At 39.5% G+C, this 16412-nt stretch overlaps 1 protein-coding gene and 1 long non-coding RNA gene across 9 annotated transcripts in view; one reads left to right on the top strand and one right to left on the bottom strand.

Annotated features, from left to right (window-relative positions):
* Positions 1-16412, bottom strand: part of LOC127511094 (guanylate-binding protein 1-like) — a 290795-nt gene that overhangs the window by 136286 nt on the left and 138097 nt on the right. Inside the window, exons 8-10 of one of the 8 annotated variants that reach the window (XM_051891600.1) lie at positions 10871-11083; positions 10561-10663; positions 8105-8877 (exon numbers count right to left, since the gene is read on the bottom strand). The exons of 4 other annotated variants lie outside the window; for them this stretch is intronic. In XM_051891600.1, coding sequence (XP_051747560.1) covers positions 8432-8877; positions 10561-10663; positions 10871-11083 — 762 coding nt within the window. In that variant the 3' untranslated portion in view covers positions 8105-8431. Of the gene's footprint in view, positions 1-8104; positions 8878-10560; positions 10664-10870; positions 11084-16412 lie in introns of those variants that run through there. 3 more of the 8 variants (XM_051891602.1, XM_051891607.1, XM_051891599.1) reach the window with 3 other exon arrangements.
* On the top strand, positions 1095-3062 carry LOC127511278 (uncharacterized). The gene is made up of 5 exons (XR_007929957.1): positions 1095-1372; positions 1679-1765; positions 1858-2253; positions 2497-2625; positions 2745-3062. It is a non-coding gene; the product is annotated as an uncharacterized LOC127511278 (long non-coding RNA).

Here is a 16412-nt window from a genome sequence, read left to right on the forward strand (position 1 = left end):
AATGGAAGTACAGAAATATAGTAAAGACATCGGCTGCGTTCGGAACCGCATACTTCCCTACTATATAGTAGGCAAAAAGCAGTTAGGCGAACGAATCATAAAAGAGCAGGCGAATTACCTGGGTGATGATCTAATTCTCGCGAGATTCGGATGTGCGTCTACTTAAAGTGCGTTCGAATGTGCCTACTTATCTACTACATAGTAGGAGAAAACAGTATGTGAAAGGAGTAGTATGTCCGAAACCTCAGTGAAGAGTAAGCGAGAAGTTTCCGGATGGCCTACTGCTTCCGCATAGATGAACCACTCATCGTCGGCAAAGAATATACACTAACAAGAAGCGACAGTCAATAGAACGTTCCATTGAAACACCGGCGCCCAGCAGCAGCCCTGCGTTTCCGCCATTTTGGGGTGAAAGCGAGTCGGCAGTCCACTAGTTTCTATGGCAATATTAGCTGTTTTGTTAAAAAAAAAAAGTACATTAAAGCTGAAATCCAACCTGAATGAGGACAACACAGAATAACATACAATCACTAGTGATCATCAAATCCTTTTAACAGTTTATTTTACACACTTTGTGTTTAAGTCTTCCACTTTTTTTCACAAAACCTTTGCTCTCTAGAAACCCAGTCAGTTTGTGTTGAAATTCTTTAAAAGGCTTATAAACACTGAATTAATACCAACATATGAAATTAAATTAAGGACATGCATCAGAAAAATTGGGAATGTTGGACAATATATGAATATAACAGCTTGATTTTGCAGTGTTGTCTAATGTCCGTTGAAGTAAAAGTGTCCAAAAGTGTATATAGCCTATTTCAATTCAGACCTAGATATTATTACTATTACTCCACTAGGTCTGAAATATATTGTTTGCTGCAAACATGATGATCTTAAATGTATTAATTATTAATTTACTATTAATAAATGTGTTGCATAAAATGGAAATACTCAGTAAAGTAGGCTAACTACGTTACCTCAGATGGATGAATGGTTGGATTCCACAACTGGTAAAATAAAATATATATAACAAGACATTACAACATTTACTGTAGGTGCCATAAAATTTACTGGTGACTTAATTTAAAAAAACTGTTCTATTGCGCTTCTGATTTGGCAGTGAAATTTGCCGATTTTGGGTGCGTAAGATGTGAAGGATACGATGGTCCAGTTAGTATTTTCACCCCATAATGGCGGCCGCGCTACCGGAGCGCCATCTAGTGGCTGTTACCCAAAAAGTATCAAAGTGTCGCCTCTTGGGTTCTAAGCTCTTTGTTGTCAGATACTTTTTTATCCCATCTTTCCCAGGAGGCAACGGGAAAGGATGCCCCATAATCAAACTCGGAGGAGAAAAGTGACGCGGGTGTTTGTGAATGTGAGTAAACACGGTTTCTTGTGTTAAAATCGCATTTGTTGAACTACTGTAGAGTAAACTGTTGGAGGTGTAAAGACGCTATAGTATAGTTGTGATTTTACTGTAAAAACATGTTTTATTGTGTACAGCTAACAGGAGAGCTTCAGGAAGCACACATAAGTGGATTTACATAAATTGTAAACTATATACATCATAAAGTCGCTTACTAAACGTTTATTTAACATCTGACAGGAAAATTATCGATAAGTATTGCAGATGATGAGCACATCACTTTTCTGATTCTTGATGTCTGTACATTTGCTGCAGAGCTTTTGTGGTGGAGCAGGACCTGCAAGGAACGGTGATGGCGGCATTTGTGGGGAAAAAAGGGAAAACCTGAAACAAAAATATGAAGTAAGATAATTTTATTACTTCTAATACAGAAATCAAATGACTTTGTGCTGTTAAAATGATTGCAGTTGTATTATGTTTGTGCATTTTTGTAGGATGTGAAATGTCCTCAGACTGGTGTGAGCACTGAGAGCCACAGCAGATCCTGGAAATGGTGTAGAGCCATGGATGAGACCCTCCATCACTCCTCCTGCCCTTACTGCCTCATCTGGACTGATGTTGCTGTGGTCTCTTCATCCTCAGTGAGCCCAGAGCCAGCGAGAGCATGTAGAAAAAGACCAAAAGATTGAGGATGTGATTTTGGTCAAGTTTGTTCTGCTGGTTTCTGTTCATTCAATGGAGCTTCAAAAGCATCATCAAATAATGTCATGAATCTTCTGGAAGTCAGGCTCCATTGACTAATATTGTATGAACAGAAACCAGCAGGACAAACTTGACCAAAATCACATTTTGTGTTAAACAATCAAACACAGGGATTGAACAGCGTGAAGGTGCGTAAATAATGACTGAATTTATATGTTTGGGTGAACTAACCCTTTATGCCCCCAAATAGAAATTGTATGAAATGTATGTATGCATTTATATTATAGTAGTACTTTGAAAAAGTAAACTTTAAGAAATAAGCAGCTTTAATTAGCGTTTGTGCCCAAAAAAGGATTTACAAAAATCACATTTACATTTGTACATTTGGCAGATGTTTTTATCCAAAGTGACTTACAGTGCTCTTATTACAGGGATGATCCCGCTGGAATAACCTGGAGTAAAGTGTCTTGATCAAGGACACGCTGGTGGAGACGCTGCGGAGATCGAACCAGCAACCTTCTGCTGACCAGCTCAGTGGTTTAGCTCACTACACCACAAAAGTAATGAAGCTACAACAGAAATTAGGATGTAATTGTAAAAAATATTAAATTAAATATGGCAAGAAACAGAATGCTGACATGAATTTCAAAACGTTTAAATCTGTTTAAATGTTTTACAGGTAGTCATGCTGATGGAGAGCACACAAATGTTTGCAACAGACACAGCAGCAGCCAGATTGTCCCGCACATCTTATTCCACTCTTGGTTCAGGGGTCCATCATCATCATCTTCCTCATCCTCTGGATCAACAATGTCAACATTGAGAAGAGCAGCAGTGAGGGACATGATGGCAAAGACAGGTGAAGGTGTTCACGGTGGTCAGCTGCTTCATCAAAATAAAGCTGCAGAATTGGCACAGCTGTGTTGAGATGGCAGCAGGACTGTAAATAGGTGATTGTTAGAACAATAAGTTTAAATAAAGCTTTGTTTCATGTGTTGTTGAGTTGTATATGTATTTATTTATTGTGATGGTTACTTTTATTCATTCTTTTACTTATTTATTCACATTTCTTATTGTTGCCAGTAAATAAAATATAATTATTCTATTAATTCATGCATTAATTCATTGCTTGACTGTAAATTTAGATGTATTCACATCAGCTGTATTTGTCTAGTGTGTATTCATGCATAGCTATGTCATATGACAAAACATTACAGTTGCTTGTTTTACTAAAACAAATAATTTTCAGTAAAAAAAAAGTAATATAATTAAGTATTGGTCAGCATTTATCATTATTATTGTGTGTAAGTGTTGGGGTGGGCTAGCAATGCAATTCATTCTGGGGTAATCTTAATTTTTAAGTAGTTTATACTTAAATATTTAGAGTATAAAATCAACAGTCTTCTGCCCGACGCTGAGGAAAACCGCACTAGGAAAGGTTGTGGAGTTACTGATGCTATGAGGTGTTAGTACACCTGTCACTCGTATCTTTTTTTTGATTAATCGCGGAACATGATCAGGGTATGTACCATGATTGTATCTTTATCGATGAACAATAATAATGATTAAAAAAACATAAATATCATGGGTATTATATACACAGAAAAAAAGCAAAAAGCATTCACACCAGACGCGAATGAAGCGTTATGCTGCGTTCACACCGAATGCGTCTGGGGCGTCTGATTTACATGTTAAGTCAATGTAAACGCGCGTCTAGACGTCCTGCGGTGCGAATCGGCCGTTGACGCACGAATTGAGCGTTCACGCGTCTGACGCCCTAGACGCCCGAGTTGAAAAATCTGAACTTTGGCGAAAATTCGCGCCGCGTTAACCAATCAGGAGCTTGCTCTAGTAGTGACGTGACGTAGCGAGCTGAGGCAGAAATCCGAAGCAACATTGGAGGACAAAATCATCGTCGCTGTACATCTTCATACTTTTATAGAAACAGGAAAAAAATAGGATCTTGCTTGAAAGAAAGTGAGTGAGGGGGTCAGACAATCTGGTAAGTTATAAAAAACGGTCTTTACTCAATTTGAGCTATATATATACATATTGAGCCTACAAGCTAGCTAAAGCTGGCAAATTGATCTTATTCGCTGTAATTTACTATTTTCCCGCTGACGAGTTGTTTATTCAGAAGAAGTGTGCAGAAAGAAGTGGAAGAGTCTGGGACACATAAAGGAGCGGGAGATCCCCTCTCATGACGCAAATTTGCGTCTGTTGTGAAGTAAATTTCACGCGCGAATGAAGCGAGTAAACTCAAAATGTTCAAGCGTCCAACTAGATGCATCTGACGCCTGATTTGCGTTCGGTGTGAACGCAGCTTTAAGCGCAAGTGATTTATATGTTAAGTCAATGCAAAGACGCGAATAGAGCGTTTCGGGCGTTTGACGTGCGTAACACGTGATGCGAATCGTGCGAGTTGAAAAATCTGAACTTTGGCGAAAATTCGCGCCGCGTTAACCAATCAGGAGCTTGCTCTAGTAGTGACGTGATTACGACGTAGCGAGAGGAGGCAGAAATCCGAAACAACAATGGAGGTCAAAATCATCGTCGCTGTATGATACATCTTCATACTTTTATAGAAACAGGAATAAAAAGGATCTTGCTTGGAAGAAAGTGAGTGAGGGGGTCGGACAATCTGGTAAGTTGTAAAAAACGCTCTTTACTCAATTTGAGCTATATATATGTATATGTATATACATATTGAGACTACAAGCTAGCTAAAGCCGGCAAATTGAGCTTTGTAAAGTATTGGTTATACTACAATCACAAAATACATGGGCAGCTGTTTCTTCAACAAGACCACAAAATAAGCAAGTTTAATCAATATCAAGATATTTACAGATAGATGAATTAAACCTGTCACTCATATCTTTTAAGTTGTTGCACTTGTGATAATGCCAACATGGCAAATGATGTCCGGATCGCATTCATACTCAACGAGATTTGGCTATATAGTACCTACTCTTTTAGCGCTCGTTAAGTAAGTACTTACTGAAATTAAAAACCTACTCAGTGAGTATGCGGTTTCGAACGCAGCCATAGAGGAACAACATTAGTAACTCTATGGCTTCTACAGCGTGTTTTACCCGGGTGTGCCTCATATGTCCTGAAAAGTGAAGCTACGGGCTCTTTGATCGCCCCCTGTTGGCTGGATGCAGTACAGGTCATAAACCTCGCCCTTTCCATGCAAGTGAACTATCCCTTCATTAAAAAACCCACCATTACAGATCCCCCACCCAAAACTACTTACTTGTTTCTCAATTTAACGTTACCCAACTTCAAACTATACTGCGCCAATAGCTATGACTTATTTGAATAACACTTTCATCTTCTTACCAACCATAAACCATGTCATCAACACAGCCACACACATAAGTCGTAGCACCCCTAGTGGTGAGGCGTATTTAATAACTAACCTCCATGCAAGCATAAATAACATTAATTTTGATTTTATGTATTTATACACATACTGTCTATAGCAATGACTGCAAAGTGCAACTTGGAAGTTGTGTCAGGTATATGCTGCGCAGCTGAGGAATAGAAGTACTAAAGATTCTACACTCAAAAGACCACAGCAGAGACAGTGATAGTGTTGGAAGACTATAGAGTCACCCTCGGGGTGAGGCTCTGTGTCGGACCAGCATACACCTGAGAAGGACGGTGTGAGTGTACAGATGCTACAGACCTGTGTGCTTATGTGTGATTGAGGTAGTGATAGTAGCTTCTTGACGGGACAGCGTCACCTTACTTCGGGAAGGGAATTACCTCGAAGTATTGGAAATATATTAGAAGTATTCGAGAAGGGAATTACCTTGAGATACTGTAATATTATATTGTATTATATTCAGGATGGGAATTACCCTGAAGGTACTGTAGTACTGTATTGGTATTGTAGTATTGTATTGTATTATATTCGGGATGGGAATTACCCCAAAGGTACTGTAGTATTGTATTGGTACTGTAGTATTGTATTTATTATATTGACAACTGGAGGTTGTTCGAATTGTCAGTGGTGAAGTCAGATTAGTATTGGGAATTTCCATGACAGAGGCAATGTAGAAAACGACCACACCCAGAAACACACAGGCAGAATGACATCTTTAAAAAGACGTAGTGTTTTTTTAGAGATAAAAAGCTCTTTCAGATGTGCTGAAGAGCACAGGGATGACTGCAGACAGCTGAGGCAGGAAGTTCTCTCTCTTAGGACGATCTCCGCTGCAAACACCGTCAACTCCGCTGCAACTCACAGCCGGATCTGTCTTACAGTGATCTGGGCCTGAGGAAACTGCTTGTGTCCGTTTTCAGTGTGTGGACCAGTTTTGGCCTGGGGACCAAACACGAAAGCTGATTGGCTGCAATATAAGTTGCATGTTGGTCTCATTTGTAGTTGTAATAGAGCGAATTATATTTGGACTAGCAAAAGAAAGAACTAAACCATGGAATCAAAAAAATATATATATCTAAAGCACTGCAGGAGCATTTCAATGAGCATTATAGCTAGCGTTACATGGACACAAGAAAATTAAGACCTGTTTAAAATTATTTTAGACCTAGATCACAATACTAAAGCAAATGTAAGACTAATTTTTTTAGACCTCTTAAGGCCCCCGTGGAAACCCTGACTATATTTTGAACACCACAACACTGAGGTCTCTTTCAGTTGGTTCCCTTTCTGGTTCACTTTAAGTGAACTGGGTTTGGTTCTTTTCAAACAAACTATATGTGAAAACACGAGTCCTCTTTAAAATAACTCAATTCAGACTCCTTTAATTGGAAGTGAACCAAAAGTTCTGTTTGCGTTCACACTGTCCCTGTCCCTGAAAGAGGATTTGGATCCTTTTTTGGTCCACTAAAGTAGGAATGTAGTCTCAGACCTCTTTGTGTTCATACTGTTGCTTTTTAGAACAGTCCGGTTCAGTGTTCACGCCCGTCTGCTCCGCTGCTTTGAGCATGCGTAGAAGTTTCTCATTATTAAGAGAAAATAAGTCATTATTACGATAAAGAATCATATTTTTCACTTAACTGTGGCAGAAACGGGCTTCCATACCAACGACCCCAACTAGCTCTTCTGATTAGCCGAAATTCTCCGATCTCAGAACAGTGCCCGCCGCTGCCTCTACAGATGCACAGCTCACTTTTGCTCCACATTTCCATAGATACATGGCGCAAAAGGGAAAGTGCGCAAAACTTGTCACTTTAAAGCGAAAAACAGTGTTTGAGACTCGTCGCAGCAGATTCAAGCAGTTGTATTTATGTACTTGTGTTTGTGCTAGAAAAATATCCAAGAAAAAAAAAAACGTGTAAGAAAAAAATTCTACAAGTGTGCAACTCTAATTGGATGAATTCACATACTGATTTGCAGATCAGCAAGCAACATATGTTGCATAATACAGATATATGTTACGACAGTGATATTTATCCCGTCCGTTATTGCTGTGGAAAAAATCACACTTTTGGGGTTATTCATGGTCTGTTGAAAGTACCTTATGCTTTTATACTTTTAAATGTCCTTTTAATGTTCAATGGTTGAAGGGTGAGTAGAATAATGTCAACAACAACAAAAACATATTGCAATCATACAGCAAGTTTTTTCTGATTGTTTACAGCTTAATGGAAGTTACACCCATAATTTGCACAAAGCGCCATTAGGAGTCAGAATAAGGTGGATATCAAAAATTTTAAACTGGCAAGGCATGCAGCCGTGTCTATCTCACACAGTTTGGAAGCGGTTGAAATGACAATAAACAAGTGTACGGTTGTACGGAGGCATCTGATGACCAAACTACATTGGAATTCATGAATGGAAAAATCAAGTGAGCCCAGACTGATTTGTGTTCACAGTGGACATTTTTAGCTAAACGTACTAAAAACAGAACGTTAAACGTTAGCTGAAAGCGAGTCTGAGATCGTTTGGAGTGTACACATATTGGCCAAAAATCACGCAAACCACACTCAGACCCCTGAAAAGTGTGAAAACACCCTATGACATTCAGCCTATGAAGTTTTCCCTACTAATTCAAATTGGTTGAAATCTAATAAATCTGATGTTTATCAAAGCTAAAAAAAAAAAGAAAAGAAAAAAGAATATAATCATTTAGACAGTGGTTACAATGTTATTTCTATCAGATATGTTTCTGTCAGATTCTAAATCATTCCAAAATCATCCCACCAGCCCATGTAATTTAGATAAATCGGTGATCAGACATTACCATACTGAATTGACAAAATGCAGAACTTGAAACAGCTGTGATATAACATAAGTTTGTAGCTATGATTTTAAAACAACAAAAAGTCACATCAAATTCGGTAAGATTATAGTACTTATGAATAAAAGCAGTGAACTACATCTTTCAGCACATTTCACAGTATAGAACAGGAGGATTGAGATGTGGGTCTGGGTCTGCTATTAATTTCTTGCATCTGCTGTATGTGTTGCTGCCTCAGCACTTCCATGTTCTGTTCATTTCTTCGCTGCTGATCTGCTATCATTTGTGCATAATTTCTCGACATTGTCACCTCTACCTCTGCGTTCTTTCTCTTCAACTCGTCTATCTCCCAGGCCATCCTGTCAGCTTTCTCCTGAAAGCCATTCTGCATCAGGGCAGCCTGCTCTCTCAGTTTACTCTCCATTGCACGCTTTGTCTCCTGTTGTTGGCGGGACATCTCCTCTTCCATCCTTTGTGTGACCTGTTTCACCCTCTGTTCATTATTCCATTGTTCAGTCTTCATCTTCTCCTCCAGTTGACGCTGTTTCTGTTCCTGGGCTTTATTTGCCTGTTCCAGAAGGACTGCCCTCTCTTTCTCCTCTGGTCAGCAAAAAAGAAGTGGTTGAAGGAAATATATAAGATGGAGAAGAGACAAGAGTCCAATGAAGGAGACAAATCCAACATAGATTTATGTCTAACTCTACAGTGTAATTAGCACATTAACGCATGCGATTAATTTTGCCCAATTTAACACTTTAAAAATATTTAATGAAATTAACACAGCATCCATTTTCTGTCATCCTTTGGCTAGTGTTACATTATATGATCACGCTCTTATTCATGAAAATGCTTTAAACCATTCAAGCTCGACAAGACAAACAAGAAAGCGCTGAATGTCGTGTCTGTGTAACACATGAAGCACAGAAAGACGTGCCAGTATCAAGTTCTCTTTCACGCTTGAATAAACAATAACACAGAATTATGCCAAAATGGCTGTTTTGTCGAGTATCCTCATAAGAGCAGTCTTAAATTAAGTTAAATAATGTCTTAAATGAACATAAAGAGTTGTGAGAAAATGAGATGCGCATCAGATCTGCATCATGTTCGGCAGCGGCAGCTCTTAAAGTGACAGCAGCCTAATAAACCAGTTTCCGTGATGTCTGTCATTAATGTTAATCGAACAAGGGTAAGAGAGAAAATTGTAGCTTTAATAAGGAATAATCTTTATTTAATTTTGTAAAGTGTTTGACAACTTGTATAATTATAATTTATTATAATGGGTTTATGTGAAGATTGTTTTAAGTTCACTTAAATTAAAAGTTTTTAAGAAGTTTTTTGAAAGCCTAATAAATGTTGAAATTGATAGCTTTCAGTTATACTGTAATGTTGAATGTCTATCATTAATGTTTAAAAAAAAAATTTCATTGAGACATCAGTAGCAGTATTAGTATCAGTGATACTGGCCTTCATTCATAAAAAAGATCTCATTAAACAAATATTTGAAATATACTGTCTTTAAGTTGTTTCTACGTTAATTTGGAGTGTAACTGTGAAATTATTACAATATAAAAATATTAAAAACGCAATGTTTTTAATCACGATTAATGACAGAAAAAAATGTGCGAATAATTAGTCAATGAGAGATGCATCTTCTTCAACATATGCTGATAACGGTATATACGTGTCTTAATTTATTCCCATAATATTTCTCTTGTGGCCGACATAGTGAAAAAAAAAAGAAAACAGGTTGTTTTTTAAAGTCTGTGCTTGAAGTAAAGCTGGTCTTAATTTTCATCAATGACTTCATTGTTTGGAAATATTATAAACTGTTAATAATATTAATTATAGGCCTATAATTAATTGTATAATAGATCTAAATGCTTTCAAAGCATTTTCATTGAGGAGTAACAGCCTAATCTTTTATTATCCTCACAACGCGTCAGTTATGTTGTGATGCACTATGAAATTATTGTAATATTAATATAATAATAAAAGTAACCTAATAATAATATGCCTAATAATAAGAAGAATATAGCAGGCTTACATTAATTGGAAATGCCAAATTTAATATCGCCAATGTGATGCCTTTGATAATATCTCTGGCTATCGTCAATACATGTTCATCGACGCAACCCAGCAAAGTGCGTGCCCTGCATGCCTGTCCACTACACCACTGGGCATCATTCCCATCCCCTTTATATAGCTAGCTGTTTTTCCTTAAAAGAGCAGATTTTATTAAAAAAAAACAACGTGTCTATTATATGGAAAACACAAAGCTTTTACCACAAATCCATCTTTCATTATCGGTTAGTTTATCGTCAGCTTGCTGAATGGCTGTGGTCACTGCAGCCTTTTCCTGTAGAAACTTCTCCAACACCTCAGCAATCTATGAGGATACACAAAGAAAGAGTAAACATGATGTTAAAAAATATTAAAAACTGAAGACACTTAGTGCTATCACTTTACATTCAAAATATATACCATAATATTGTTATTGTATAATTATGGCTTTGCTGCATTTTAACAATAAATAATATTGAAAATATTATTGTCATAATTATAGCATTGTTCTATATAATGGAACATTTATAACCTTGACTTCTTTGCAGGCCAGTGTATTGTACTGATTCACAATGTCCTCCAGGTCCTGGCAGAAGAGAATGTAACCACCAGGTTTGGCATAAAATCCTTGATTGATTCTTTCTGTCATTGGGTCAGAGAGAACTGACATAAGACTTTCACATTTTGCCTCCGAAGCCTTCTCATTGTCCCAGAGATACGCATTAAACTGACGACTGATGGCTTCCTAAAACAGCACACAGAAAAACAGGAAGGATGCTTAATGCTCATTGTTTGAGTTCTTTTGCACATTATCTATCTAACAGTGGCCTCCTAACAGTGGTGGAGGCTACCATCCTAACCACTGGGAACAAGCAGGGATTCAGTGTCTTACCTAAGGGCACTTGACATATAGCCAGGATGCACCAGGGTTTGAACCAGGACCCTTTTGATTCTTAGTGAATTTCTCTATCCCTGAGCCACTATTTTCCAGGTAAAACTTATCAAGTAAAACCTTATTAGGTAAAAAATTTCCAGGTAAAACTTTATTAGTACTTATAAAGCATATATTAATGCCTTATTCTGTATGACCTTATTTCTACATCTCTTAATCCTGCCCAATACCTGTCACGAGAAAGAACATTCTCGAAAAAGAACATTCTATTTTCATTCCTCTCCTATCTTTTTGTTTTCCCAAACAAGAACAATAGAACAAAGCAAGACTCTAATCAGTCTCTGTATACTGATTTAAGCCTAAGTAATGTTTTGGTGTTTTCACAACTCTTCCACTGGAAGTATAACTGGTGGTGCCTTCACAGGTGCAGCAGGAGCAACCACAGGAGTATTTAAATGTTCAGTTTCTGCACTATGAGGGCCTGAATCCTTCCCTCCTTGAGGTTCACTGCACCCAGTAGCATCTGGTTGTAATGGCATCACTTGCAGATGTTTACGGTTACTGAGTCCATTCTGTGTTTGCACCATGTAAGATCTTGGTTCAGATGTTTTATTCAGCACCACAGCTGGTGCTTTTGGTGTTGCACCACACTGTCCAGTTTAACAAAAACTTTCTCCCCAGGTTGGAGTTCTGGTAAAACATGAGCAGAGAAGAACTTGTAGGATTCCTTTGCAGCCTTATCCTTCCACTCCACTGCTTTGTAATCAATGGGTTGAGGCTGGTGATTTTCCTTAAGCATTGACAGGTTGGTTCTGATTTGTCAACCTGTTATTATCTGGGCTGGGCTTCGCCCGGTAGCACATCAGTGCCATATGAGGGTCTGGTTGGCTGAGAATCCATTTTGCAGTTTGAACTGCTCTCTCTGCAGCTCCATTGGCTTGGGGGAAACGAGGACTTGAGGTTGCGTGGTGAAAATCGTACCCTGTACAGAACTAGTGAAATTGAGCAGAGGTGAACTGTGGGCCATTGTCAGATACAAGCTCCCTGGGAATTCTCCATCTTACAAACATGCACTTCAGTCTGCTGATAACCTGGATGGTGTCTGAAGGTGGGGTATTTCGATGTCACTCAAGTAATAGTCTACGACTATCAAGTAAGTTTCACCATTCAACTCGCATAAATCTGCTGCAATTTTGCACTAGGTTCTTTCCTTTGTGTGGGTTTGTGGGCCCTACAAAAGGTGTACATTGAGACCCTCCTGTTAATGTCATTACCTACTGCAGGCCACCAAATTGACATCTTTGCCCTCTGACGGCACTTGGAGAGACCTTGATGGCCTTCATGAATTCGGCTTAACACCTCCTCCCTCATCGACTCAGGAATGACAGGTCCTGTCCTCGTACAGGAGCAGCCCATTGACAACAGACAAGGAAGCCTTAGCAGTATGATAGCCATTCAGCTGGAAGGGTATATGCTTTGGCCAACCCTTGCTGAGAAAGCTTATCACTGCCTGGAGATCTGCATCTTCCTCTGTGGCCTCTCGAATGACATCCAGCTTTAATTGTGACACCTCTTTAGATGTGACGACTGCTTCAACATATGCCTTCACCTCATCCTCCATCTCTGAGCAGCAGTGCCCTCTCAGAGGATTCTGAGAAAGTGTGTCTGCCACCACCAAACATTTACCAGGGACATGCACTGCTTTCACATTGAAGCGCATGAGGTGCATTAGTAACTACTGACATCGTAATGGGGCACAATCAATATCATAGGAGTTAATGAGTAGGACCAAACGTTTGTGGTCTGTTTGCAGGCAAAATTCATCCAAGCATTGAAGGTAGCGGGTGAACCGCTCGCATGCCCACACGCCTGTCAGGCACTCCTTTTCGATTTGGGAGTATGTGCACTCTGCTTCAGTCAAGGTTCTGGAACCGAATGCGACTGCAAGTACTGCATCACCATGAGCTTGGAGCAAGGCGGTTCCTAACCAGAAACTAATAGCACCTGCACTGACTATAGTGGGTTTCACAGGATCGTAATATGCGAGAGTGGGAGCTGTGGCTAACTTGCACGTTACTTTGCTCAGAGACTGCTCGTGGACTGTCCAAAGCCAAACTGCATCCTTCTTCAGCAAAGCTGTGACTGGCTGGAGCTCTGGCACAAATTTGCCTAAATAATTAATTATTCTCAGAATTTGACTAAGCTCTGTCACATTAGTGGGACTAGGTTTGGTTGCATCAGGCTTGATTCCTTCCTGACTGATTGTGTGGCCAAAACACTGCAGCGCAGATTTGTTAAAGTGACATTTATCATGGTTGAGTTTCAGACCTGACTCACTAATAGTTCTCAAAATAGTTCTCAACAGCATCAAGATTTTCATCATGCTTGTTTTGGTCCTTGCCATAAACAAGTATGTCATCCATGACAACTACAATGCCTTTGTGTCCAGTTAGAAGGCTACTCATTTCTCTTTGGAAAATTTTGGGTGCTGAAGTAACCCCAAATAGTAGTCTATTAAAACAGAACTGTCCTACTGGAGTTATGAATGTGGTCAACTTCACGCAGCTTGGGTCCAAAGGGATTTGCCAAAACCCTAAGGAGGCGTTCAGAGTAGAAAACACACAGGCCCCTGAGAGTTTGGGGGCAATATCTTCTAATGTTTGGAGAATAAAGCGCTCACGTTTTACAGCCTTATATTATCCCTAAGGACTGCATGCGCTTAAGCTCCTCTTCTACCTTAGGCAACAGGGGAAAGGGAATTCTACGAGGGCTGGCCAGACTATAAGGAGTGGCATCTGACTTAAGTTTAACTTTCACTGGTTCACATTTGAGCAAGCCAATGTCTCAATAGACATCATCATAGTCTGTGATTTCATTCACTCTCTGTATTAGGCCCATCTTACAAGCAGTGCTTCGACAGAGCAAATTATTAGCAAATGGCCAATCTACAACAAAAACCCAAAATTCCCAAAAATCCCATTTAGCTCACTTTTCCCCCCAGGACTTCTCAAGTTTATACTGGTTTTGTCCAGTGGAGGGCACCCTCTCATATGTACAGCGAGACATGATGGTGATGTCGGCCCCAGTATGAATTTTGAGCTTGTGTGATCTGCCCTGTATAGGCAGAGTAATGCACCACCTGTCCTCAGAAGCAGTTTTACATGCAGTGGCAAAATGTCCCAGTTTATTGCATCTCGTGCAACGCTTATTACGTGCAGGGCAATTATTCTCTCTGTATGTGTGATTACAATGCATGCTGTCTATGGCTCGTTTCCTCTTACCACCCTTTTCCTTATTTGGTGGTCCCGTAAAGTGCTTCATGCCTCTCCGGTGTCTGTGCTGCACCATGTTCACTTCAGCAGCCGCTCCCCCGCTCACATTTTGGGTCTTAATGAGCTCAGATGGGAATGTCACGATCTGCAGTCCCTATGACGACTTTGTCCCTTAAGGCTGATTTATACTTCTGTGTCAGACCTACGCCGGAGCCTCTGCGCCGTAAGCTATGCATCAGTTTTCATTTATACTTCTGCGTCGTTGTCCGCATTGACGTGCATGCAGACCACTAGTAGGCAGTGTCTGTGGTCATGATGAGTATCAAGGCATAAGCCCAAGAAGAAGCAGCCTTGTCGTGTATGTTGTCAGAGAATAGAAGTGGCAGAGAAGCAGCAAATAGGTAACGACTTTTGTTGCAGTATGACTGCATGTGTCCCCTGAAACAGAGCGTTTTTCATTCCTATGGAAGTTGAAAACGCTCACTCTTCTCCGAGTGCTCTGTGCCAGTTTTTTGACCTAGCAGACCAATCACAGTGCTTGAGAATCATTTAATGCACAGCTAGCCATGGATTATCCCACTTATACTATGGTCATTTTCCAGCATTAACAATTTAAATTAGTGTTGGGCGATATGCTCAATTGTCAGCCGGTGCGATCGGCGATACACAATATTATCGTACCTGCATCTGTTCAGTGTCTCTCTTTATTAAGTGAGTTTAAACCAGCGATGTTATCCCCTAGTTGCTGAGAAATATAATGTAGCGTTTCAGTGAAGCTATTTTATTAATAAAATTTGATACATTTCTGTGCTCCAGAATGTTTCTGTGTGTGCGCAGCACAATCTCTGAGTGACATATACATGTGTGTGCACTTCAATGAAAACAGTGCATGAATATAGAACAGTGATTAAACTGACCTGACACCACCTTTGCGTTAAACGGTTTTATTGCACACTTTCCAGGAAATCAGAATCAAGTATTCAGACAGACCATGGTATAATTTGGTATAGAAACTCCCACCTACCTCTAAAGATGTCAAGTACTTCCCATCATGGTCCCTGAAGGAGCGTTTCATGAAAGTTTGTGTTGCCATGAGGCTGAAACTCTGGTGTTCAGAGGTGATTTCATTCAGTTCCAGAGGAAAGGAGTCCTTGAGCTTCTCCATTCCACTCTGGTAAACCTCAAGTCCTTCCTTCACTGCAGCTTCATTCTCAATCATTGACATGGCGATGACAGCATTCTCCAGACACGGCACAGCCCCACTGGAGATTGTGTCCACGTACATTTTCACAAGATGGCCCAAAACTTTAGGGAGGCAGAGGGGTCAAAAACAAGGAATTAAAAAAGGAAAAAATAAAAGCATGCTGGCTGCTTACAGAGTAGCAAATGGTAGGTGATATGGTTAACAGAGAGGCTTCATTTCTGAAGCTGTTTTATATTTTTCAAGCATCAAGTCATGAAGATGTTTGTGAATAAAATGCACAAAAACAGGAAACACTGCCCACCATAAAACAAAACTGACAATCCAAAACATTAAGTGGCTTACTGATTTACCTCTGCCGGTGACTGTGTGTCCATCTTTCAAATTTTTCACTTGGCTCTGGTCAAAGATAAACTGGAAGAAACGATCAGAGACCTCCAAGAATTTTTTTGAAATCTCAGCTGGGTCCAGTGTCTCCAGATAAGAGACATTGTCTGGATGGGTTGGGAATGGGAAGGTAAAATATTTCCATGATGGGAAATATTTACGAATGCACTCTCTTGGAAGGTTGTATTTATTCACTTGACTTGAGTTACCTTCAAGAGAACAACACAAAGATTTCCTTCAGTAAAATGATGCACACAGTGTAAAATATTAATACTTTAAAATCAAAGAAACTGTAAGCCTCTAATTTATAAAAACAAACAAA

The sequence above is a fragment of the Ctenopharyngodon idella genome, chromosome 4 (assembly GCF_019924925.1).
Source record: "Ctenopharyngodon idella isolate HZGC_01 chromosome 4, HZGC01, whole genome shotgun sequence".
NCBI lineage: Eukaryota > Metazoa > Chordata > Actinopteri > Cypriniformes > Xenocyprididae > Ctenopharyngodon > Ctenopharyngodon idella.